This window comes from Falco cherrug, chromosome 4 (assembly GCF_023634085.1).
Source record: "Falco cherrug isolate bFalChe1 chromosome 4, bFalChe1.pri, whole genome shotgun sequence".
In the NCBI taxonomy this organism is placed as follows: domain Eukaryota; kingdom Metazoa; phylum Chordata; class Aves; order Falconiformes; family Falconidae; genus Falco; species Falco cherrug.
This window is the reverse complement of record NC_073700.1, coordinates 68,851,311-68,876,648: the sequence shown is the minus strand read 5'-3', so window position 1 is coordinate 68,876,648 and position 25,338 is coordinate 68,851,311. Positions and strand designations below refer to the sequence as shown.

The following is a 25,338-nucleotide window of genomic DNA, read 5'->3' as shown; positions in this document are numbered from 1 at the left end:
AAATTTGGGGGAAATAAAGGACAAGGAATACCTTTGCCTGTATGCTTCGTGTTACTTCAAAAAGTGGTCTAGAAGACATCAGTTTGAAAATCAACCACTTTCAAAATAGGTTAGGTTTCACATATATGCCCTCCCACAAGCCCCTCCTTAGCATGTTTATTCTTGACAACCGCAATTTCCTCTTTTTATTTTAATTCTGATTTTTTTCTCAGCTTAATATTTTATATATAACATGAGAAACTTCTTGCAAAAATGCTGTCTTGGTGGGTTTTTTTCCTCTCTTCAGTTTATTGTAGTTGATATGATTTTAGGAGTTATTAGTACTATATACAGAAAAACCTGTCAGAAAAGTCACTGTTCAGTGGATATAGAGGAGGACTGAGTATGAAACTCAGTATTCTTCTGGAGACTCTGGTAAATCCTTTCCCCTGTTTTGTTAATAATAGCTCATACACCTGCAGGTTTCACTTTGAGTTTCTTGTTTGAATAAAATCAAATAAAATAAAAATAAATTCAAATAAAATAAAAGGAATTGAAATTATTGTGGAGCAGAATCAAAGAGGAGGAGAGTGGATGGACACTGGTTTGCAGTTCAATGTTTTGGGGACTCGTTTTACTATCTTTTGCTTTTCTAGCTCTTTCCAAAATCCCCCATGAATCTGGAGAGTTCTCATATCAGTTTAAAAGATCATTCAGTGTGTTTTAACATAAAAATATTTTCAGGGTATTTGGTGATTATGATGATTTTGTCTTCCTAAACCCATCACAAATTCAAGAGGGGAAAAAAAAAAAAAAAAAAAAAAGAGAGACCAGTATGGGCAATGGCTTGGTGACAACATGGCTTTATCACTCTGATGATGATGATGGATGTCTGTTCATTGAAAGTGACGCCTGAAAGGGACATTGACATATTTCCTTCTCAAATTATATGTTCAGGCCTTCCCCCTTCCCACATGTGCTTAAGGTCAAAAAAACCCCCTAGTATTAAACGTCATTTACTTGAATTGATAAGGACAATTCATCAGTGACTAACTCAGCCCCAATTTACAGTGGAAATTCTTACAGAATTCTTTGCACATTGCTTTTTCATAGGATTACATTATTTTTCTTATGAATCAAATGTGTCTGGAGATTCAGAAAATCATGTAATTGCAAATAAAGAAGCTCTAAATTTATTAGAACCTGTAAAAATTGTGTAATTTGTTGAGTGTGTTGTATAATGCAATATTCAGTTCTCTTGCCTTTTTTTGTTAACTACTGAAGAGAGTTCTTAGGGGTTTTTTTGCCTTTTTAGGCAATTCTTACTCCTCCTTTTGATAATGTCTCCTGGTTGTAACTCAAGAGTAATTTTTTTACCACTTTTATATTTCTATTCTGGAAAAATACAGCAAAGCAGGATTTCAATTTGTCAGAGGAACCGCTATGAAGACTTTTTCCTGAAAGTAGATCTAGCCAGTGGTTAAGAAGACCCACAAAAACATACAAGGGCTAGAGCTGATAAGATTACCCCAGCAGATGCTTTGTTCTCCTAAATCAGAAAACAGGAAAAACATAAAATTACTCAGTACTATTTAAGCACCGATGAGATACTTGTCAGTATGAACTGCAGCTCTATTTTTTGTCACATAACAACTCTGACTTGACTCTGCCTAATCAAATAAATGCCATTTTATTTATCCTTTTTATGAAAATCGATTTTCCAAGTGCCAGGTGTGTAGGAAGCTATACAGCTGTTGATTCAAATAAATCAATTAAGAGTCAGTAATCATTTACCCAACCAGTATACTGTTGAATCTACAGAAGTGGAGTTTTATAGAGAAAGCTCTGTATGATACATACAGAGTGAGCCATCCAGTGTGGTTTGTCACCTGGAAATGAAGCAGGTAAGGTGACTTTAGCTCTCCATTCACTCAGTCATGTGTGATGTGTGTTCTGTGTTACACAGGCATAGCTGTACCATCTCCACTGTTGGGGTAGGGATACCCTCAGCCCTGCCAACCACATCCTATTAAAATGTTTTTAACAGAATCCAGTTCTGAAATCTTTAAATCTTTGATTTGTGGGATTTGAGAGGACTGTGAAAGTTCAAAGTCCAGTTCCTGGTTGCCTGTGCCTGGTTTAGTTACACCAGCTACAAAAACAGTCTAAAGCAGGTAGAATATGCCCCGAGCCTGACTGATGAAAGCTGTGCATGCCTTCACCTAATGAATTCTGGTGTTTGAGATAACACAGGTGGTAAGAGGGCAAGTGGAAATTAGGGTGGTCTTGCTTATGTAGATGCCAGAAATACCAAGAATGCAAAGGAGGCAGAGCAGCTCAGATTGCTTCAGTATTAACTGTCATGTTCAAGACATGCTACCAAGTAATTCTCAGACAACAGATACTGACTGTAGTGGTTCAGTGGCCTTTTATCATTTAACTATGGGATAGTTCTGTGACTCAAGATGCTCTTTTAAAGGAAAAGCATTAAGATTGAAGAACAGGATACTTGCTGGTCTTCTTTTCTTGCTGGTCGTTAGAGTTGTTCCTGTCCTCAGTTGATTGCTTTCTTTCATCAGGTTGGTCCTCATCCTGTAAGGTGCTGTGGTGAGTTGACTGTGGGAGGCCACCAAGCTGCCCTATCATTCCCCCCTCCTCAGCAGAACAGGGGAAGAAAATACAATGGAAAAGCTCATGGGTTGAGATGAGGACAAGGGAAAACACACACCAATTACTGTTGAGCAAAACAAGCTCAACATAGGGAAATTAATTTAATTTATTACCATTTACTAAGACAGTAGGATAATGAGAAACAAACACAAAATTAAAAACATCTTTACCCCACCCCTCCCTTCTTCCCAGGCTCAGCTTCACTCCCAACTCTTCTACCTCTTCCTCCCTCAAGCAGTGCAGGGGGACAGGGAATGAGGACTGTGGTCAGTGCGTAACTGTCTCTGCCGCTTCTATTTCCTCACACTGTTTCCCAGCTCCAACATGGCACCCTCCCATGGGAGACAGTCCTTCATGAACCTCTCCAACCTGGGACCTTCACACAGACTGCAGTTCTTCAAGAACTGCTCCAGCAGGGGTCTTTTCTACAAGGTACAGTCCTTCAGGAGCAGACTGCTTCAGCATGGGTCTCCCACAGGGTCACAGATCCTGCCGGAAAACCTGCTCTGTGCGGGCTCCTCTCCACAGGCTACAGTTCCCACCAGGAGCCTGCTCCAGCATGGTCACACCATGGCCTGCAACTTCCTTCAGGGCATGTTCGCCTGCTCTGGTGCAGTGTCCTCCACAGACTGCAGTGTGGATATCTGCTCCAGCATGGTCCTGTATGGGCTGCAGGAGAACAACCTTGGCTGCGGGGGAATCTCTGCTCTGGCAGCTGGAACACCTCCTCCCCACCTTCTGCACTGACCTTGCTGCCTGCAGGGCTTTTCCTGTCACGTTTTCTCACTCCTCTCTTACAGCTGCTGCACAGCATTTTTTACCCTTAAATATGTTGTCACAGAGGTGCCACCAGTGTTGCCGATGGACTCGGCTTTGGCTAGCACCAAGTCCATCTTGGAGCCAGCTGGAGCTACTGTCTCTCTCTGACATGGGGGCTGCTCTGGGTGTCTTCTCACAGAAGCCACCCTGTCAGCCCTCTCACTTCCAAAACCCTGCCATGAAAACTAGGTGCACTAGGTGCACATAGACCTAGCGAACCAATGAGACTACTCACATGTTTAAAGTTTGAACCCTAGTATTATGCTATCTGTACCGGAGTTTTCAATCACTTGGAGGCTTGAGCATATTAAGAAAATGTTTATAGTTCTTGTCTCTGGCAGTGCTCCATGTCAGAACCCTTCTACACTACTTCTGTCCCTGCAAAGGAATAAATGCATGAGGAAGAGGAAGAGGGTTATTGCAGAAGCTGTATCTCCCCAGTAACTTGGTGTGTGGTGCTGTCCTCACACCCCCATCTTGTGACAAGAGCCACCATTTACCGTCATGCAGCATGTATCCATTTTCCTTGTCTCAGTGCTCTCCCTCAGATGTCTTGAGGTTAGGTAAGACTGGAGTTCTCTCAGTGCACTAGTATTTGAAAGAAAATTGGGAGAAATACTGAGACAAAAAGTTGGTCATGTACCTAACCATAACCAGGTCCTGCACTAGATAACACCTAATAAACTCTTCTTGTATTAGTCACCTAAGCCAAAGAAATGCTTTCAAAATGAAGCATTCAGGAATTTCCCAGCCTCAAACTCTGTTTCCCTCTTCATCTCTCACTAGCTACATTTCTTTGATGTTTAAAATACAACCATGGTTTGTTAGCTAGTGACTACCTATGAAATGTGAATAATACAAGGAGGTTGTTGGAACTCGTAATGAGTGTAGAACCTAAGCGTGTGTTTCAGTATGTACAGGATTGACATTCTGATCTGTTAGTAGTTATTTCTAAATTATGGGTAGAGGTTTTTGCAAGTTGTGAACAGTTGTTTTGAAGTTAATTGAGAACATACTATAAAAGAACATTGCCTATTCTCTGGTTTTGACCATTGCTGGCTTTGAAATGAACTCATGATGATTCCTTTTCTGTGGATTTTTTTCTTTCAGATGGAGCAAACCTGTGATGATATAGATGAAATGTTCAGCAATTTACTTGGGGAGATGGACATGCTGACCCAGGTAGATAATTCTTTTTTCCATCAAGATTAGAAAAATAGCTATTATGCTTTAGAGAAAAGAGGCAACTTTTCTACATTTTTCATGTACTTCCACTCTGAATAAATACAGATACATTATTTTGAAAAACTTTCAACTAAATTTCTCTGCTTGACACTGAAAACAAGTGGCCTGAAGAATACAGTAGTATCAGCCCCAGCTAGATTGTTAAAGGGAGCTAACTGCTTATGGAAGATGCTTTCTCAAAAAAACCCCGAATAAACAATTTAAATTCCTCTGGGCTTGGTCCCAAGAAATTGAAAGTTACTGTCAAAACAGGAAGAGTTTGAATAAGAATCTTCAGGTACAAATGCTTTGCATACATGGGTAAATGGGATGTAGCCCGAGTGTCAAATGTAAACTTTGAAAATGAAAGCAACTTTTCAATATATGCATAAGAGTGATCTTTAGATATGGCAAAATACTAAGTTACAGCTAGGGTGGCATTCAAGAATTTATAGAGACATTACAGCCAATGCAGACTACTCTCTTGAGAGGAAACTATAAAATAGCATGAGCCTGTTTCTAAATCTATAGTCATGGAGTACTTCCTGCAAAACCTGATGAAAGGAGAATTTTTGTATCTTAAAAAAAAAAAAAAACAATCCCAAAAGTCAGTACATCTGTTGTACTTTAATAGATGGATGCTTGTGGATTCTGTGGGAGTCTGACTGCTTACGTCCTCTGTTTTAAGGGGTCTTCCCTCTTGGTGAATCCCAGTGCTTGCCGAATTAAATACCAATAATCCTGAGCCACAGAATAAGAATTACGCTTATACTGTGTGAAATCCAAGATTTGATGTGACATTCTTGGCTGTCAAATCCTTACTTTGCCCCTTGGTAGCCTTTCTGCTTTTTAAGGGCTTTTTATAACTGTGCATGCTTATTTGAGAGAGAGAGAGGGAGGGAGGGTTTTAGGGTAATTTTGTTTCATTATTATGCCTTGAAGTTCAACAAAAGACTGCTTGTGATAAATTTCACCTTCTCAGATTGGACACAGCACTGTTGGGAGTGCAGGTGATGGGGACAGAGTAAGAGTAACCCTCTTCTCTCTCTACACTCGGTGCAGTACTGGGTGGGATGGAACATGTTCCTAAGATGGAGACTGACTACTCCTCCCCCTCTCTAAAGTGCTGGCATCCCCTCTTACCCCAGCATTGTGTGGGAGAAGGATACAGGCATATCTGAAAGCCTGTAGACTTTCAGTTTACAGACCTGCCTCTGTTAATTTCTTTAGACTTTTAATTTCCAAAATGAGACTGTAGATAGCTTTTCACCCTTTTTCACTAATCTGTCTGTTCCTAAAGTAAGAGTAAATGATAGGAACACACAAAGGTGCCTTCACATTGCGTAACAAGGCTGAAAAAGAAATGCAAATTCAAAATTGCACTTTTCTGATATTTCTATGACCTAATTTTAAACTTTTTAGCGTTTTGTTTTCCCTTTTATTTCCCTTTGCATGTACTTTCGTTTTTTTCCTCCACTTTTATGGCCATTATGAGATGTTACGACTTGTTAGATTAGTAATGAAAGTATTTCCTTTATGGTGTTGAAGTCATTTTCATCAATACATTTTGTGCCCTCTCTTTTATAGTTTTTTTTTCCTTGGGCACTGTAAAACTCTCTCGTGCTTCATTTCTCCCTCTTCCCATATTTATACTGTGTCTATTTTTATGAGAGTCAGTATTAACACAGAAACAGTGTTTAAAGTTATCACTGCTTTGGTTTCCAGCTCTATATAACTTCAGAAGAAACCAACTTGTCCTGGGTGGGAAATAGGTGAAAAGAGCTGCCAAGAAAAACATTTGCATTAATTTTAATGGAAAATGCTTCTCAGTTTCAGGCAACTCTGAGAAATGTAAATGCCTCTGGTACAAATTGAGTATGAGCACAAGTAGACAAACATCTCACAGGGGTGTATGAACAAGGGTATAGCTTGTAGGCTATATGAAGTAATCCTTCCGTTCTGCACAGCATCGGTAAGACCTCAACCGTGAAACTGTCCAGTGTTAGCACTGCATTTTGAGGAGAAGGAGGGTTGACTGGGGAAAATCCAGAGGAAGACAATGGGAATGATGAGAAAGAAAAGAAACATAACCTATAAGAAAAGATTGATTGAGGTTGTTTAGTCTAGAGGAAACTGATAATCTTGAAATACATCAAAGGCAGCATCAGAGCAGAAAGAAGTACTTGGTTCCTCGTGTCCATGGAGAGTAGGGCAACAGGGAATTGTCTTCAGCTGTAGCAAAGGAAGTTTAGGATGAATATCACAAGAAAGATTTGATGGCAGGAATAGTAATCTCAATAATGAAGCAGTGGAACAAATTACCAGAGGTGATAGTGGAATTTATCTAATAGGAAGCTTTTTAATCAGGTTAAGTATACATTTTTCAGGTATGACCCAGGTGTAAGTGACTTGCTTTGGGATGGGTGCATGGTCTAGGCAGATCCTTGGAATTTCTTCCAGTCTTGTCCACACTGTTTGCTTATTAGAGCTATCATCTTCCTCACTGTTGAAGGGAGAATGTATCTTTTTCTATCTCCACTGTCTGTGCTTTTCCTGACTTGTGAAGCACTGGTTCCCTGCCTGCTTCCTAAACAAGCCAGAAACTAGGAATTCTCTATCTAACTATGCAGATTTGCAGTTTACATTGCTAACAGCAGCATGTTGTGTTGTTTTTTGGGTGGTTTGTTTTTGTTTTTTTTTTTTTGCAAACGGCATGAGAAAGCAACAGATAGGTTCTATATTAGTAAATAAAGCACTCTGGAGCAAACAGCATTGCACAGCTCAAATGTATACACAGTTAAACTCTTTCAACACCCTCGCTCTGCTCCCCCTTCAAACAAACCACCAAAAACTAAAAATCAGTCTGGCTTTTCCCACCGTCTCTATTAGAAACAGCTCTAGCCTCTGTTGTTCCCCACACTGAGCCTGGGTGTTGCCTAATGAGTTGCAGTTGGCATGGGTCAACATTGTATTGAGAAGCATGCAAACCATCAAAACACTTGGCATAATTGAGACAGTGCTTGAACCCTTGTCCCGGTCCTATTTAGTTTACCAGTCTATGCATAATCCCAGAAACTAGTGTGTGTCAGTCTGTTCCTTGCAGAAAAATCAATTCAGTTAGACAAATTCAGGTAATTGATTTACAAATATTAATGTTTGTAGTAGTAATTATGTCATCAGATGCCTGTTTTTTTTCTTCTACCTTAACAGAGTTTAGGAGTGGAGACTGTACAACCTGCATCCCCCAAAGTGTCCAATGATGAATTTAGCTTTACAGTTGGGTTTAAAGATTTAAATGGTAAGTAGCTGAATGGACTTTCTCATGCTTTTCATGCTTATTTAAAATACCTCACAGCAACAAATGAGAAGAAAAACTTTAAACACCCTTGATCCAAAAAAACCCCAAAACACCACCAAAACAAAAAAACCTGTTTTGCTGGGGGGAGGGGGGCAGGGATATATTTATGTGTCTCAATTCAGGAAGCTTCGGAGGGGCCAACTTTTTTTTAGGGACGTTGCTCAGTCTTAGATAGGAGTCAGAAGTTAGACTTTTAAAAATGTCTGAGTGTAGAGGAAAACAAAAATCAGAAGTCCCCCAAACAACTTGCAAAAACGCAACCTTTTTAATGTAAGTATTTAACTTAATAGAAGCAAGGTTCCTCAGTGTGAGGTCAGAGCTACATGAACACTTTTGTCTGATGGAAGTATTGGCTTCAACTGCTTCCACTTTATGTTGCTTATTCTCATTCTGGTTTACACTGTTGCTTTTGCTTGTACAGCTGCTTGTTGAGGCTGTGTGACAAACCAAATGAGAAAATTTATTTGAGTTATTATTAAATATATATATAAAATATATATTATATATTTAATAATCCCTTTGGTTTTGTTTGTTTTGGGGTTTTGTTTTTTCTTTTTACTGCGGGCTGGTTGTTTGCATTTGCCTGAGTTGGTTTTAACCTATGTTTTTATCCCAGAATCAGTTCACTGTTAAGCACCTCATGTCTCTACCAGCAATGAGGGTAGAGGTATGTAAATAGAGAGGATCATAAGCCAACTTTCCCACTGAAAATAAAAGCTTATGAAAATACTCTATTACCGTAACAGGTAAAGCAGAATAAACTTAAGACTGTCTAGTGACACGTTCACACTTAGTATGATGAAAGTTCTATGTTGGACTATGTTAGCATTTTTGACTATCAAGTTCAGCACCCTCCATCCCTTGCCAGAAGGGAAATAAATCCACTTTGTTATTTTTGAATTTTTTTTAAACTAGGTTCTTCAAAGAGATTTAAACCACTGAATCGGTTCGTTCTTAAAGAACCCTTCTCTTCCAGAAGGTTAAATCATCTTACAGGATGTTATTCTACAGGATCTCTTATACCATGTCTAGTTCAAACAACCAAAGAATTGATTGCATCTGAAGTTCCAGTGTAGAATTTTATCTTTACTCTGTCAGAGTGAAAGACAGAAAACAAAAGTTACAGTGTTTTCTATCTGGTTGATAAGATGCTTTTGAAAAGAGACTATCTTATTTGTTCTTTGCTTAAAGATCCTCAAAACCCAGCATATTATATGAGGTATGTCAGAGATGTTGATCACACAATTACTGATGTGCTGCAAATGACACCATACAATTTCTTGTGACTTAGATCTCTCTGATTCGCTTCATGTTAATTTTAGAGTTGTAGAATAGTAGTAGTATGTGAAGATATTCTGGATCTAGGCCTCAATTACATGGTTTGTTATTTACTGTACCAAAACTTGCTAAGCATTTATGTCCCAAAGAAGTAAATAGCCTAATGGGAGCTAATGGAATTTCTTGCATCCATATCACTAAGCATGCGCCCAGAAACCTTGCTGGATCAGGACCAGGTTTCATAACATCATGAGGGCCTGAGACTGTATCACTGAAAGAGAAGCTTCCTGTCCTGTTTAATTTGTGTTCATAGAGTTCCTTGTACTCTGAACTTCAGCATGACCAGATTAATGGCTATTCCAAAACCACGTTTGTTTCTTGAACCCATTTAAAGTGTTAAACCTTAATATCTTATACAGTAACCTGCCTTCTGCAATTTAATCTCCACTGAACTGGAAACACGGTGTTTCCATGCTAAAACAGTACATACATGCAAACATAGTGTTATAGTCACTCTGATGTATCTTGTGGTTTTCTTTACAGAATCTCTAAGTGCCCTAGAGGACAAAGACCTGGATGCTTTAATGGCTGATCTTGTAGCAGACATAAATGATGTTGAACAGAGAACTTTACAAGCCCAGAAAACAACTTCTGGCAACCAGCAAAGTACAGTCACTCAGCCTTCAACAGGCTCATGTAGTGACATTTATTCTGAATCAAGTGTCTATGTTACCATTACTGGACGGTTTGAGGATGACTTGCCCCCTCCACCTCCAGACCCTGGTTTAGACCTTCCACCACCACCACCACCACCTCCTCCTGAGCCACTCACCCAGGTAAGCCTGGGTGGAATCTTTTTCTAAGTCTTCAATAGTTTTTGTAATTTTGCATTGGAACAATAGTGAATATCCCAGGGGGAAACATCTTGGGAAGGTTCTACAGTTATAGTGGGCTCAGCAATTTTACTGCCCATTCCTTCGCCTTTCTAATCATCATTTTGATAGCCCAAGACAGGCATAAATCATTGCAAATGGTTTATATTAACAGAAAACCTGTCACTGAATTTTTTTTAGTAAGTGCTAATCAGTTATTAGCTTCTTGTAGAGAACTTGGCTTTGGCATCAGTGCAAAGCATGGCCAAAGATCCCACCATTTTGGGAAGGGCAGCATAGAGCTATCTTACAGGTTTCCATCAATTCTGATGTTTCTTTTAAAAACTGTCCTTAAGCTAAATAAGACTTCTGCCTTTTCTGTGATGTTATCTGGATGACTTTTATGTGCTTCTGCTTGAAGGTCCAGAAAACGTGGTGATGATACTGTAGTGGCAAAATAAATCTTTTAGCCTGTCAAAGCATTTCTTAAAAAGTTAAATTTTGCTAAAAATTTGCATGTGATAGCCTATTTACTTTGCATAAACATTAAGTAAACATTAAGACAAACATTATGAACACATGAAGGCTTGTCAGATGAGACCTCTGTTGCAGTTTTGTACAATGTGTGAACTCTGTTAACACAGGTCACATGCAGGTGAAGCCTGAGTTACGCTTGCCTAAAAATTTCAGCAGAAAACCTGCCTGCACCACACTCAACCAGTTTGGTTAAGATGCTTTTCCTGCTCCCTGCAGAGAGGTGTTTTGAGATGATAAAGGGGGGGACGCAGTGGGAGAGGCTGTGTATTCTTCCCTCTGTAGAACAGGCAGCCTTACTGTGAAAGCCACTTTTGTCCAACAGCTTCTCTTCAACTATGGAAGCTTTTTTTAGGTTCTGAAAGTTAGCATCTCTGAGCTGTAGCAATGCAGATTTCCATACCTGTGGATCTAAAAACAAAAGAACATTTAAAAACTGATTGTCTGGTATTTATAGTGGAGAATTTGACAACAGCAAAGATGCTTGAAGTCATCTCTTTCAGGTTGTACACCTTACCTTTCATTTCTGATATCTGAAAGGGTGCTAGTATCCAGGGGAAGAAGTGATAAAAGATGTTTAGTTCAGCAAGAGGGTCGTCAGTCAGGAGTACTTTAGTTGTAGTTGAACCTGGGATGAATAAAATAACCTTTTTAGCTCTTTTTTTGCTATGATTCTATGATATCTCTGTAAGAAGGATGTGGTGGCAATGCTTAGTTAGGCCTATTTTCTTGCAAGTGCATCTGCTATGAATTACAGCCTCCTCGGTTTCTCTTAGCCCAAAGACCACTAAAATTACAACTTCAGGGTAGAGAGTGGAGGCCGAAGGTAACACAGGGAAGAATCTTGTGCGGAAGCAGGGCAGGAACTACAGTCATTGACTGGAAGCTGGGGGTGTCTGTGGGTACCATAGTAAAGAATCCTACCCCTTCAAAACAAAGGAAACTGCAAAGGTGCGAGCATGCAACAGGGACAGCAAAAATTAGCAGAGAGGCAAGAAAGCAAAGACAAGACAGTTTTCAATGGAGAGGAGCAGTGATTTAAAGTTGGAAAGAAACAAAACCCTCCAGTAGTACTAACAGTCCAAGGCAGCCCCAGAAACCAGTTACTTGCTGTCCAAAATGTACTTCTCCAACTCCCTATGTGACTGGGGGAGACTACTGGAAGACAGATGGCAAAAATAAATGGTCACAATCTGTAAACCAGTCACAGAGGCAACAGTAGGCACTGGCATCTGGTACATGTACCTAAAACTCTCAGTAGCTCGGGATCCAGAGTCTTCTTGGATCACAGACCTTACTGATATTGAGAGAGGCGTGATACCGATACAGCTGCTTTGTAAAAGAAGAGCTGGGTGAAGCTGAGATTTTTAGGTATCTTACTGTGGCATTCAGCAAAAACTGGAATGAACTTGAGTGCTCTATTTAACTGTGTCTGTGTTAATATGACTAGATCCATTACTAGATTAAAAACCCATGATATCATCCAATTTAAGGAGGTGTTCCTCACAGTAAGTATGCATGCAATAAGAGCTCATATGTGGCAAGTGAAAGAATTCAATTAAATTAATGTAATTAACAGAAAGTTTAAAATTATAAGTGTTATAATTGCAAGCCAAATTTTTCAATAAGATCCTAAAGATTCTAGTTTTCCTAATCCTACTGAGAAGCAAGTTTTCTTCCAAGCCCTGCAGTGCTGTTTCATTCAGACTAGATCTTGCTTCGCCTTCTCTTTTGTATCAGCTGTAATCCATAGGGAAATAGAAGAGTCCAGTTTTCAGACATTCCTGTAGCATTGGAAGAACAGATCATGTATGAGCTGTATAATTGGAAGTGCTGGGCTTGTAAATCAAAGCTTTGGCTGGAGAATGTTAGCTCAAGGAAAGCTGTAACTATGAAGTTTCCCATGACAAGCCTTATGTTCTGGATATAAATAACAAGAAACAACTCTTTTCAAGTAAACACAAATTGCTGACTTTACTTAAGAAGAAGTATATCAAATATCTTCGTGTCTTTTCAGGAAGAACGAGAGGCACAGGCTAAAGCTGACAAGATTAAACTTGCATTGGAGAAACTAAAGGAAGCCAAAGTTAAAAAGGTGAGCCTTAAAACTGTGAAATGCTACCGTAAGAGTTATCAGCTAAGTATCTATTATTCTTCTCAATAATAAAAGTTCTTACTAAAATTCCTAGGCTTTTTCATATTTTGTCTGTAACTTGAGACATCTAAAGATACTCTGTGGAGCTGTCTTGTCATCCACCTGAAGACAAGTCTCTGTGAGAATGCTAGCTCTGAGGGACTTATTTTTAAGAGGACTTGGAAGGCTCTGCCTCTGTTTTTTTCCAATGTTGGGGCAGAGTCTGCTGTTCTGATAGGTTACTTTAGAGAAAGTGGAATGCAGATAAAAACTTTGCTTACTTATGCTGTGCTGATTCCAGAAGTATTAAACTTTTCTTCTACAGCGAATGTGGATTTTGCTAATCCCAATTAAATTAATGAGGGTTGTCTTGCTAAATCTTTTCACAGCAGTGTAGTAATGTACAAGGATAATAGAAGTTATTTTAGACCAACAAATCAGAAAGTTTCCTGCCACTGTCGGCACAGTGCTGCAGTGTGTCATGTAATTATGCCCACTCATCCTAAGCTAGTGTTCCAGCTGAATGCAACAGAAGCCGCAGATGCTTAGTAACTCTGAAAAGTGGGTGAAGAAGTCATGACCTTTCAGTCTTGCTCAAACAGGAGATGGGAGGTGCTGGAGATCAGAGCCTGCAGGGCTTCCAAGAAGAATTGAAGCTTCCAATAAATTTGGGGGTGCCCAAACTTGAGATGGTTCCCACAGAGTACTTTACATTCATGTACAAATGCTACTTCTGAGAGAATTTGTTGGGAGGATTTCACCAATGTTGTCTTTAGAAAGCTCAGTAACTAAACTTATGACTACTCATTGGTCACCCTCTTGTCCTTGCAGCATTAGCAATTCCTCTTTGGGAGGAAACATCTATTTTGAAGACTATTTTTTTTCCTCCCATTCTGAATATTTGAAACCATAGGGTAGAAGTAAGGCTTAATCTTCTTGTGGCTTCACTATAATGAAATTACTATTTCTTGAATTCCAAATTGACTAAATAATTGTCAAGGAAACTAGTCTTCTCTCTCTTTTACCAAAAGCGGATGGCAGAAGCCAGGGAGGATGGTGAAAAGGAAATTCACAGCCCTGGCTTTCAGGAGAGCAGACTTTGGCTTCTTCAAAAATCTGCTTGAAAGAGTGCCTTGGTTAATATTCAAGGATCGCTTCCTCCAAGCTCTAGAGAGTTCCATCCCAATGAACAAAGGGCCACAAAGATGATTAAGGAACTGGAGCATCTCTCCTATGAGGAAAGCTGGGACTGCATAGCCTAGAGAATACAAGGCTCCAAGGAGGTCTCGGCAATCTATAGAAACATGTGAATGGAGTGTGCAAAGAGGATGGAGCCAGGCCCTTTTCAGTAGTGCCCAGTGACAGGACCAGAGGTAGTGGACACAAACAGAAACATGCGAGATTCTAACTGAACATCAGGAAACACTTTTTCACTGTGAGGGTGGCTGAGCACTGGCACAGGTTGCTGGGGAATTTGTAGAGTCTCCTCCCTTGGAGATACTCAGAAACCATCTGGACATGGTCCTGGACAATGGGCTCTGGGTGGCCTCGCTTGAGCAGGGGATTGGACCAGGTGACCTCCAAAGGTGCCTTCAAATCTCAACCATTCTGTGACTCCGAAGATGGAAGATGCATGTTTTTGAGCAGTCAGCTATAACCAGACAAAATGCTCTTCCCCGCCCCCAGATATTGTGTAGATTATGCGTGTACAACATTTCTTTTTTTCTGTAATCTGCCCTATGGTTCAGTTGCTTATTTTAGAGAGGCAGCTATTTACAAGGGTTGGAATCAAAGTGAGTTCACATTTTTTGTTAGATTTGCTTTTACTTTTCAGAGATAGTGTAGTTTTTTTCTTGGGGATCATCACTTTCTGCTTTGACCTGATCTTTAACAGAGATTGTCTCTATAATACCAAAGCTTCTTATGCACACATTTTAGAATAAGGAGCTATTTAAAGAACACTGTATGGAGAAGTCCTCCCAACTCACCAGTTCCAGTTTCCATATACATGTACAGATCCTGTAGACAATTTTCTTTTGTTTCCAGCACTAATGAAGCATTTTAAATACTTTCTTTATAATGTATTTTCAGTTCTTTATCACGTTTTACATACTTCAGCATTTTCTTGCATTGTTCCCTGCTGAAAAAAAGTTCACACTTTCTCATTTAACAAGTACTTCACAATATGAAGAAATAGTGAGTGTCATAGGTTAATTTGGTCAGTGTAAGTAACCCATCTGCTTGCTTATTGGTGGGTGCTGGACTACTGCCCATCTTAGTACAATACAATTTCATATCTGTTGGCATAGCAAGATTCTTTCATTCTTTTTCTCATTTAAAACTAAGTTGTCCGCGTTTCTAGCTTGCATTAAGGACACTCTGTCCTTTTGTACTTGGTTTCCCTATCAAGCATTTTCCTTAATGGCACATCTAGTAGATTTAGAGAAGAGATTAACTTCTGCTTTTTCTCCATAGCAATTTCACCTTTTCTGAAGTCATGTACAGGACAGGGCTCAATTTTCTCCTTTTGAGAAGAGGTCTTTATTTTGGTGGCAATATAATGTGAAAGCTTCCAAGCTGTTTTATTCCCTCAGCTCCCTGTGGGACAGTGTGCCTTTGAATCTGTAATAACCTTCAGCCTTAATCTTTCTTATCTGTGTTAGCAAATTCAGACTAGACTTTTACTTGTTTCTGAAATTAACTGACTCTTCTGTGACTCTGTACTCAGCTTGTTGTCAAGGTGCACATGTACGATAACAGCACAAAGTCACTAATGGTGGATGAGCGTCAGGTGACACGGGATGTTTTAGACAATCTCTTTGAGAAAACCCATTGTGACTGCAACGTCGACTGGTGTTTGTATGAAATGAACCCAGAGCTGCAAATAGGTAAGTGGTGTAGTGACAGAGTGTATAGCAAATAGATGTAGTACATCCTATGCTATTGGTAGTCTTAAAAAATAATTAATAACATTTCTCCTACCCACGTGTCCACTGGTGTTCGTTGGAACATGAGAGTCTTTAAGCTGAGGGATGATGCAGATGTAGAAGGCTTCTTGCCCATCACCATTTCCATTATTCTATTTCACACAAAATGAAGGAGCCATGTGAATTTCACTGTTTGTCAAGGCAGTGACAGACTCAAACACATCAGTACTCCACTCTGCTTTTCGAAGAGAGGATGCAGCGCTGAAGTGTTGTCCAGCAGGTTGTTATATACTGGCCAAACAGATGCTGTAATTAAACAAGACTGACTGAGAAGCGTTTCAGTCATTTCTAATGCTTTCCACTTGTGATAGTTGTTTTCTTAAGTGTAGTTGTGAACAGGGTATTGCTCTTTGAGGAGACTGCAGCTCTGCTGGTGGAACCTGATGATTTAGGAAGTAACTAACGTGGCCACCAGGGCCCTGGGAAACAGCTGTGCAAATCTAATGTATTGTTTTCTGCAACTTAATGAGTTTTGCTTCAGAAAGGCTTCAAGGCCTGGTTAAGAATGGAGTATTCTCTAATTATGAGTTATTTCAGAACCATTTTATTGTCCAGGCTGCAAAGGTATTTGCCACAAAAGGAAAAGGAAAATTGCTACAACTTTCTTTGGGGGTTGCATTTGACCTAGAGAAACAGGCAGTTGTCAGCCTTTGGCATTTTCAGTTTACAGTCTTCCAGCAGAGATGTAAAAATGGACAAAGAAAGTTAAATGTCAATATTGCACTTTAAAAGAGCCCCAGGAATAGTCATCCTGCTAAAGTAAAACAAAGAAATGTAAAAATAGCTGGAAAAAGCCTGACTGGAAAAAGCATGAGCAAGGTGATACTCATCTATTTGTAGGAATGACAGAGACATTAACTGCCAATCTGTTCTTTCTACTCTATTAGGATGATACATGAAGCAACATTGCTGCATTCTTTTGTACCTTCTTATCTTAACTAACAAAAGACTGGAAATGTCATTAGACCCTAGAAATGTCACAAATATCACTTTGAATAATTTCAGAGTCTTTTCTTGTCTTGGAAAATTGCTCCGTCTGGTCTAGTGTGACTTGGGAGAATACGTCTGACTGTTAGGATGACAGCATATAAACAGATTTGTTTTTTGAGTCTCCATGATCATTACAAAGAATATACTTGTGTTTCTTCATAATCTGGGTAGACATTTTGGATTCCCCATTGTACAATTAAAACTGAAGGTTTCAGGGAGATCATGTGCTACAAAAATTGGGGTAATGGTTAGACTTTTTTTTTTTTTAAGTAAAAATTACTTGTGTTACTGTAGTGTCAGCTAAAGCTAGGTGCTTTGGGTTAGCATTAGGGTATTTGTATAGTAAGGAACTACTCTCATAGTGAATAAAAATGATTGTAAAAGCCAGGACAGAAGAAGAGCAGGAAAGGAAATAAATCAGTAGTTGGTTCAGGAAAAAAGGAAAAGTCTATGAACTCCTGGTGCAGAGGTCTATCATCAGGCCCAAATCAGCTGCGAATGGAGCTTTTTTGTTTGCAGAAGGGAATTTTGATATGGATGGAATGGTATGTATTCTTTCTTCTGCTTCCAGTGCACAGCAACATGCAGTTAATTTTGTTCAAAATCAAAACAATGTGAACTATTCTTTATTCTTGTCAGTATACTTCTTGGCAGTTCTAGATAGCTCCGTTACTATCAGCATACCTAGAAGACAGGCTTTCCTGCACTTTCCCTTTCTGTCTGTTTTCCATGTTACTATTCAAGAAAATAAAACTATTTTTAAGAAGCAAATCTAAGCAGCAAATACTTCAGGCTGAACTGAAAGTCCAAGCTAGTTCTGTATCATAAGATCCTTGACCGAGTGTCTTATATTGTTATTTTGAAAGACAATCATTGCAAATAAAATAAACTACAGTTTTAGATTAATTGCATGTTAAATATCACAAATAATCACAGTTAGTGAGATGGTGATATAACACTGAGCTGTACATACCAGCATGTGTTTTGCAATAGAGTATTGCCTTTTGATAGGCATCCAGACTTGACACTTCTTTCGTAACAATAATTATAAAAATGACCCTCCTGAGGATGGTCATATCATACTTTTTATTTTAGAAAAGCCTGGTACTGCAAATGAACAAACAAAAGTATATGTGGGAAAAGTTAGTATTAAAAAACTAGTGTTACAACCTGAGAATTATTTTATGGCAATCCTGGACTGTAAGATACTGTTTATGCTTCAAACCGTTACTTAGCTTTTATATAATGCTTTATAGTTCCAGTACATTGCACAAGTATCAGTTGCTAAATGAGAAGCGCTACATTGCTTGTGTTGTTAAAAGTTACTGTCCACGTGAACTGGCCCTGAAGCTAATCTCATTTTGTGAGTATAATTAATTCACAAAATTTAGTTTTGATGGGACATACTGAACCCTTGTCAAAAGTAACAAGAAGTGTTAAAAAAAGCCTACAAAATATATGCTCTGTTATCTCCACTTACACCAGGCTAGTCTAGGCTATTGCAAGAGGTGATCACCACAGAACACTGAAATGAGAGTACAGCTGTTCACAGGAAATGGCCAGAATCATACTGAAAATTGAAGCTGGGTTAATTCTCTCCCCCAATACTGAATTTGTAGAAAATTTCATTTTGGATCCTTCCAAAATTACCTGGCAAATTACGCTCAATTCCTTTCCCTTCCACAGGGGCTTTATGTGACTGTTCAGCTACTTTATACAAGTGAAACTGCAGAAGAAGAGATTGGAGTCACATAACCTTAGCATACCCTGTGGCTTTCCTGGGTGGAGGATATGGGTTCAGATTATCTCAGGAAGGGAGAGAACTGACACTAGGTCTCCCACATCTCTGGTGAGGTTTTTAAGAAACCAGTGTATCTTCACATCAGTTCTCAGTCTGTCTTCCTGTTTCCTCAGTTTTGCTATTTCTGTTTTTAAATACAGTTGTTTGAAACAAACATTTTTTTTTTTCATTGCATAGAATTCTTCCTCCTGACAAAAAGCAATTTTTCATTTGTTTCAGTAAGTAAAAAATCAAGGAAATAAGTTTTTCTGATTATTTTTTCCCTGATTCAGTAGCCAAAGTGAATATATAACCCTCCTCCTAATCATACTGCAAACCTTAAAAACCAAAAGCAGAAAGCCACTGAGAGACATGGGTGTAACCAGCTGCTCCTAGTGGGTCACTGTTTCCATCCTTGGCAGTCTTCAGGCCACAGCACAGAGTTGCAGAAGGAATCCAGGAGCATGCCAAGGCTACAGAGGGCATGTTCTGCAACTGATTTGCCCTTCCACATGACACTATTTTCATGTGGTTTTGCTCCCTTCTGTGCAGTGGAAAAGAGTGCTGGACTGTCTAGCTCAGAGTGAACATCAGATAATGATTACATTCTTATACAGGAATTTCTGCAGCCTCGGGAGAGGGGAGAGAGAGTTTGAGTGTCTTATGTTACCTGTTCTGTCTCTTCAGAAAGGTTTTTCGAAGACCATGAAAATGTTGTTGAAGTGTTATCAGACTGGACTCGAGACACTGAGAATAAGGTTCTGTTTTTGGAAAAAAGTGAAAAATATGCTTTATTTAAAAATCCCCAGGTAAGCTAACATGGTATTCAGCTAAGAGTCTAAAATGATGTCATTGAGTCTGTATGCTGCCTATTGCATTATTAGTTCGCTTTCAGCTCTGTCCATTCAGAATTAGAGAAAGCAAAACTTGTAATTTCAATGAAAAAAAGCCCAGTACATTGAATGCAAGGATCTGAAAATTAGGGCTTTCTGTTCTTTTCTGATACTGTTCTAAAATCCTGTCTGCAGTGGTAAAAAATGAAGCATGTAGTTCTCTGCTGGTACAAGCTGTTGCTTAGGCACAGCTCTCAGAACTGGGGTGAGATGGAACAGCTGTAAAAACCTGGCCTTGTCATTATTACAGTTTCTCCACTATTTCTAATGATGAAGATCAACGTTTCCTTGAAGGCCCAGTTTTTGCCAATTTTATGTGAAACCTCATAGAGAGAATGTTGAGTACTACAGAGAGTTTATCTGGATTTCATTTAGACTGGGGAGAAGAGTTGGGTGAACAGTGACTTGTGCACACTAACTTTGCAAAAGGAGGATCTGCTCACTGAATTGCATCAAATTATTCAGGATAGGTCTATACACAGATCACTTATTTATTGTGATAATGTGGTCAAAACTGTATTTACAAACACCCTGGCACATACAGTTGATGGATTCTGAGGCACTAGATCTTTTCCTCTCGTCATTAGCTTGCTGAGCATCTGGTTTGTTCCTGAGGGCAGCAAGAGAAAAATGAGCAATTCAGCATTGCTGAAAAAATGAGTTAAATATATAAATTGGCAGCAAAGCTCACCAAGCTGCTCATTAGGAAGTTTGTTTTCTTTTAGAATGAGCTAGTGTTTCGAATAAAACCTGCAGAGAGAAAGTTTCCTTCATTGACATAACAAGTATCTTCAGTCAGGGAAAGAAAACTTGTTGTGTAGTGTACATGGATTGATGTGATTTTAATAAGAAACAGCAAAGCCAAGTTTGGAAGTAAAACGTACACGATGGCTCAATGTCATACTTCCTAATGCACATAAACATACCTAGCAGTAGAGGTTCAATTGCACATTTGATTTTTATCACTAGTGGTGTTATTTGGGCAAACGGCTTACATCAAGGCTGTGATCCTCCCATAGGAAGTAAACCTTTGATGAAGATTCTGGGCATTTTGATTGCAGTGAACTTTAGAAATAAATATGACTTAAACCAAAACCAGAATGAGAGTGTGTTGCTCTGTCCTCCCATCTCAGGACATGCTCAGCTTGATCTGGACATGTCTGTAGTCCTTGGGCTTCAGTCTCTCTGTGATAAGCTCTAAAATGAACAGCCTAAGGAAACTGGACCAGTTGCAGCTATCACACTACTGAAATATTTTGCCAGTAATAAAGCCTAGCCATCTGTCAGGCTTAGTAAATTCAAACATTGTGAGACAGGCAGAATAGTACAGTCCTATCAATGGTTTGTGCTTTTGGCAGAAAATTACAGTATTGTACAGACAGAGCTCACACTACATAATGAAACATGGTCAAATACATGATCTCGAGTGAGACCCTGAAAAGGTAAACCAAGTGGAAATGTTGAGTTGGTGGGGGGCAGGGTGTATGATAACCTAACTACCTAGGAAAACTGGTGTAACCAATGGGAAACTGAAATCCAGTGCTCTGATACTCTGTTCTCAGTATGTTCAGCCTCCTCCTAGCTCGGTCAAGGTTGCCTCATAAACTCGTTCTGTGAGCGCAGAAATAGCAGAATGCTTTTTTTGACACAGCCTGTGGTGGTCATGCATCAGCGGTTGGATTCCTTGTTGGTCTTACTTAGTGCTCATTCTGTTGGAGGTTGTCTGTGGAGATCTCACAGTTACTTTTCTGCAGATATTTTTCTGGAAAAAAAAAGTGGCCAGGTGCCTACAACTTATTCTTAGACAAACTAGTGATACAAAATTTTCATTGTAGAGGTTTGATGCAATTAAATGCTTAAAAATTAAATATTATAAAGATATCCAGATGCATTGCTAAAACAAGTAGGCCTCTGGAGAAGGTCTGTGACCTGTGCCTGATATTCATTGTTTCTTTCTGTGAACTAGTTATATGCCTGGTATAGATTAAACAACAATTAATTAAATGTGTTTCATTTTCTGGGGAGGAACTGAGGTTTTGAAACACAGGATTTATCCTCTTTGTGCTAGCAACATGCTGCTCAGCTAATGCCAGTGGCTTTTTTTGAAGATTGTCATTCTTGTCATGCAGTACTCTTTTTTCTGCAGCTTTGTCTCTGAAGACAATTTTTTAGGGTTATTTATTAAATTAACACTTATTAAAGTGTTATTTTTTAAAATACATTTTAGAAAGAAGTATCTGCAAAATCGTCAGGTATTCCCCTCTTCATGAAGACAGGCATACTTTTGCCCTTTTCCTCACCATGATATAATTTACCCTACAGCGAACTCACAGTAGAAGACTGTTCCACTATTCCATGAATGGTATCAGCGACTCATCTACAGAGATGAAGCATCACAGGTCTATGACTAAGGACTGAAACAAAAATACATAATGGTACATGTGCAAATAACATAGGAGAGGTGATGCTTTGTCATGTGGCTGAGTAATGCTATGCTAGACTCTTGAAAGGAAAGATTGTCAGGTCTCAACACTTCTTTTCAAAAAGCTCAAAGAAGAATTCTCAGCTAAAAGAGACTAAAAAAGAAAAATGTAGGAAATTAATTTGCTTCATTTAAACAGGGTTTTTTGTAAGGGGCAGCTGAATTTAAATTTGACTGTAAATGCTGCTTACACTCTTAGAACACTATTTGATTTTTGCTTGCATGGATTTTGATTTCCTTTGTTTCTCTCTTGCTGATACAAGCAGACAGGATAAATTCAAACGTGCATGTGGGGTTTTTTGTTTTTTACTATTGGGGCAGTATTTGTGAAAATTAATGAAAATCTGTACAGCGAGTACTTTATGCTTCTGCTCCCTTGTATGTAAGCCAAAAGCAAGAGCTGTACCTTCCAATGGAGAGCCCATAGGCTGAATTGGCGTTGTATTTCTTCCAAAAAGCAAGAGTACTAAACAGCATGAGGAGATGGAGTAAGAATTTTTAATATCTTTCATAACTGGACAGCTATAATGAGTTTTATGCTTAAATATTTTGAAGTCAGTAAAATTGGGCTAGTATCCACCAGGTGATACTTTTGTTCTTTACCACTTTGACCACCTTTGTGAATCAAGGTTTCTCTTTTGTTTCCACTGTTACCCAGTGAAGGAAACACAGAAGGGTGGTAGGGAACCCAATTGCTGGGTGTGCTGGCAAATGTGCAAAAAGAGAGAAGTGAGAAAAACGGAAGTGTTTTTCTCTGTAGTCCCTCAGTTTCTCTATTAGTGTATCTCAGACCATGGTATAGTTTCAGGAAGATGCTACTTCAATAAATACTTCTCTTTTTCTGCCTTGGGACTGTAACACAGAAACAGTCTTTAAATATTTGAACTGTTTTGCAGGTGACTTTTAACCAGCATATTGTTTGCTCTTAGCTGCATCATAGCCTATGTATGTCTTTCATTTGTTCTGTGTTCCCCCCTCTTTGATGCTGAAGACACCGTCCTCAAGGCATGAAAAGTCACCTGTAGTGATTTCTTCAAACATTATAAAATCAAGTGAACAGAGTTGAAAATCAAGTTTTTGGGGCATCAAAGAGCTTTGCCTTCAGCTTAATTTATTTATTTACTTTTGTGATTTTCATAGCAATCATACGTGTCCTCTAATATTTCTAATGTGCATTTTTTTAGGGGACACATCATGTTACAGGTTGCAAATATGGCTATGTTCTGGGTTGTTTTTTTCTGCACAAAGCATGCTGCATTTGGTACGTGGTTGCAGTGGGCTGAAATGGGATGTGAGCTGGCCAGTTCTCACCTCGTTCTGGGCGCAGGTTGGATGAGCATAAACTGGCAGCTCATTTCACAAAGAAAGTAGTTATAAGCATGGAGCAGCTGCCTTGTTTCCTGCACGCTGTCTGATTTGTGCTGTTGTGGACCTTGCAGATCTTCAGGAAAAACAGTTTCAACAGCTTAAAAACAAAAATACAGCCTAAATGGAAGGGGAAGAAGAGGGAGAATGCTGTCTTGAACACTATTTTTTTGCTATCTACTGCCAAGTAGCTGCTGCATTCCAGCTTGCATGGGGCTGTGTATGAAAAAAGATGAAAGGTATGAGAGAGGTGCTGTTTCATTCAGGAAATTTTTTAATGAATATAGAGACGTTGAACGCTGATCAGAGAGTTTGGCAGTGCAGTAGTTAAGGCTACTGTTTCTACCATGATCCAAGGTTGGTTTTCTTACATGCCACCAGGAATGTTCTTTGAACCTATTGAAAACACCTTCTATCTTCCACTGTTTGAGGGTTATACAGTGGAGAGAAATACAGCCTGATTTTTTTTCACCTGCTTTTCCACACAAAAGGAGATGGCTGTATCCCTAAGTGGAAAGGTTGTATGCATAGACTTTGCAGTACAAAGCACAAAATTAACTTAAGCTGGCTATAAAATCTTTACTGGATTTTCTTTTGTGCATATGAATTTTCCTGCTAATGTAAAGCTAATGTAAATGATGGTCCATCAGCTAGTTTTACCACTGTCCTGCATAAGCACAGGGGGAAATGCTGGCGTAACGCCTCTTAAGGATGTCATACCTGGCTAGCAGTACATGTCAAAACTCCTGCTGTAGCTCTGCATGAGTCCGAGTCAGGCAGAATGGCATGAGAGAGCAGCTGGCTTTGTGTGTCGGCTTCAGCTGGTCTAGGGTGTGTAGGCACAGGGAATAAGCAAAAACGCTTGACTGCTCATCTCTGCAGCAAATAATCCAAACAGAGCAAACAAAGAAAACCCAATGACAAAGTGTACCATCATGTTTTTTGTTTGGTAAAATATCACCCTTTATGTTTGCTTTCTTATGTTATCAGCCCAATAGGATGAGTCCATCCTGTTAAGTAAGCTCAGCTCTCCATCAAGAGAAAGACATTGTCTTTTGAATATAAAAAATAGTTAAATCTGTAGACATATGTAGAGAGCTGCCCTGTAGCCACGTCTTGTCCCATTAATGACCTGACATCACAAACCAAACATGCGTTTCCCAGTGGTGTCCTCAGACAGGAAAGAGTTTGCCTTTTATCATGACCTTTGACCCCTGGACTTGGAATGACCTCTTATGGACACATGCGGTTTGCCTCCTATAGGATGAATGCTTCTGATCAAAAATAGGAGACCACACAGTGATAAAACAATTACAGCGTACAGTCTGCTCCCCAGATTTTTAGCCACTAACAAATAGTAAGTGCCGTGTACTTCCAGATTTCAGGGCAGAGACATAAAGGAGGTAATCAGCAATAAATGAAATGTGTGTTGACAGGTGAAAGATGACTGTACGTCTGTGTAACGCTGGTTTTGGTGACAGAGCCCTGTTTCCCTAAGGAAAAACTGTGTTCTTAGATGTATGTATGTATATCATTAGATGTATCCAGTATGGATAGCATTACAAACTTTCTCTCTTTACCATTGATTATGTCAGTGCAGGGTGGTCTGTATTTCTGCTAAATAAATGCCAGATGCCTGAAAGTGAATCAGTTGTAATCGGAGGAGTTTTATTTTCTTATTATCAGTGCACTGAAGGCTGAGTGAGCCAGATGAATGCTCTCCCTGCTGGTAGTAAAGCTGATGAGCCAAGCCTTGTTGGGGTAGTGATAAGGTTTACTTACCTTGATAAATCTTCATTGTGTATTTTAGGGATTGCACTATGTCTTTATAATGATCTATAGAAGAAGGCAGATTACAGCTTGCATGTCCCTCTACTTTGCAAATCCATCCCAAAGTCTGGAAGCCCAACCCAGCCTAACAGTGCCCTCTGAGGTTTCTCTTCATACCTTCATCAATGCAAAACTGGGTGTCC

The 25,338-nt window shown here is 39.3% G+C and overlaps 1 protein-coding gene across 2 annotated transcripts in view; it reads left to right on the top strand.

The window, feature by feature from the left end:
* APBB1IP (amyloid beta precursor protein binding family B member 1 interacting protein) overlaps window positions 1–25,338 on the top strand; it is a 67,196-nt gene that overhangs the window by 12,495 nt on the left and 29,363 nt on the right. The window contains exons 1-7 of one of the 2 annotated variants that reach the window (XM_014282488.3): window positions 3,065–3,081; window positions 4,579–4,650; window positions 7,903–7,990; window positions 9,872–10,164; window positions 12,752–12,829; window positions 15,597–15,756; window positions 19,313–19,434. In XM_014282488.3, the coding sequence (XP_014137963.2) occupies window positions 4,579–4,650; window positions 7,903–7,990; window positions 9,872–10,164; window positions 12,752–12,829; window positions 15,597–15,756; window positions 19,313–19,434 (813 nt within the window). In that variant the 5' untranslated portion in view covers window positions 3,065–3,081. Of the gene's footprint in view, window positions 1–3,064; window positions 3,082–4,578; window positions 4,651–7,902; window positions 7,991–9,871; window positions 10,165–12,751; window positions 12,830–15,596; window positions 15,757–19,312; window positions 19,435–25,338 lie in introns of those variants that run through there. The other variant, XM_055706694.1, reaches the window with a different exon arrangement.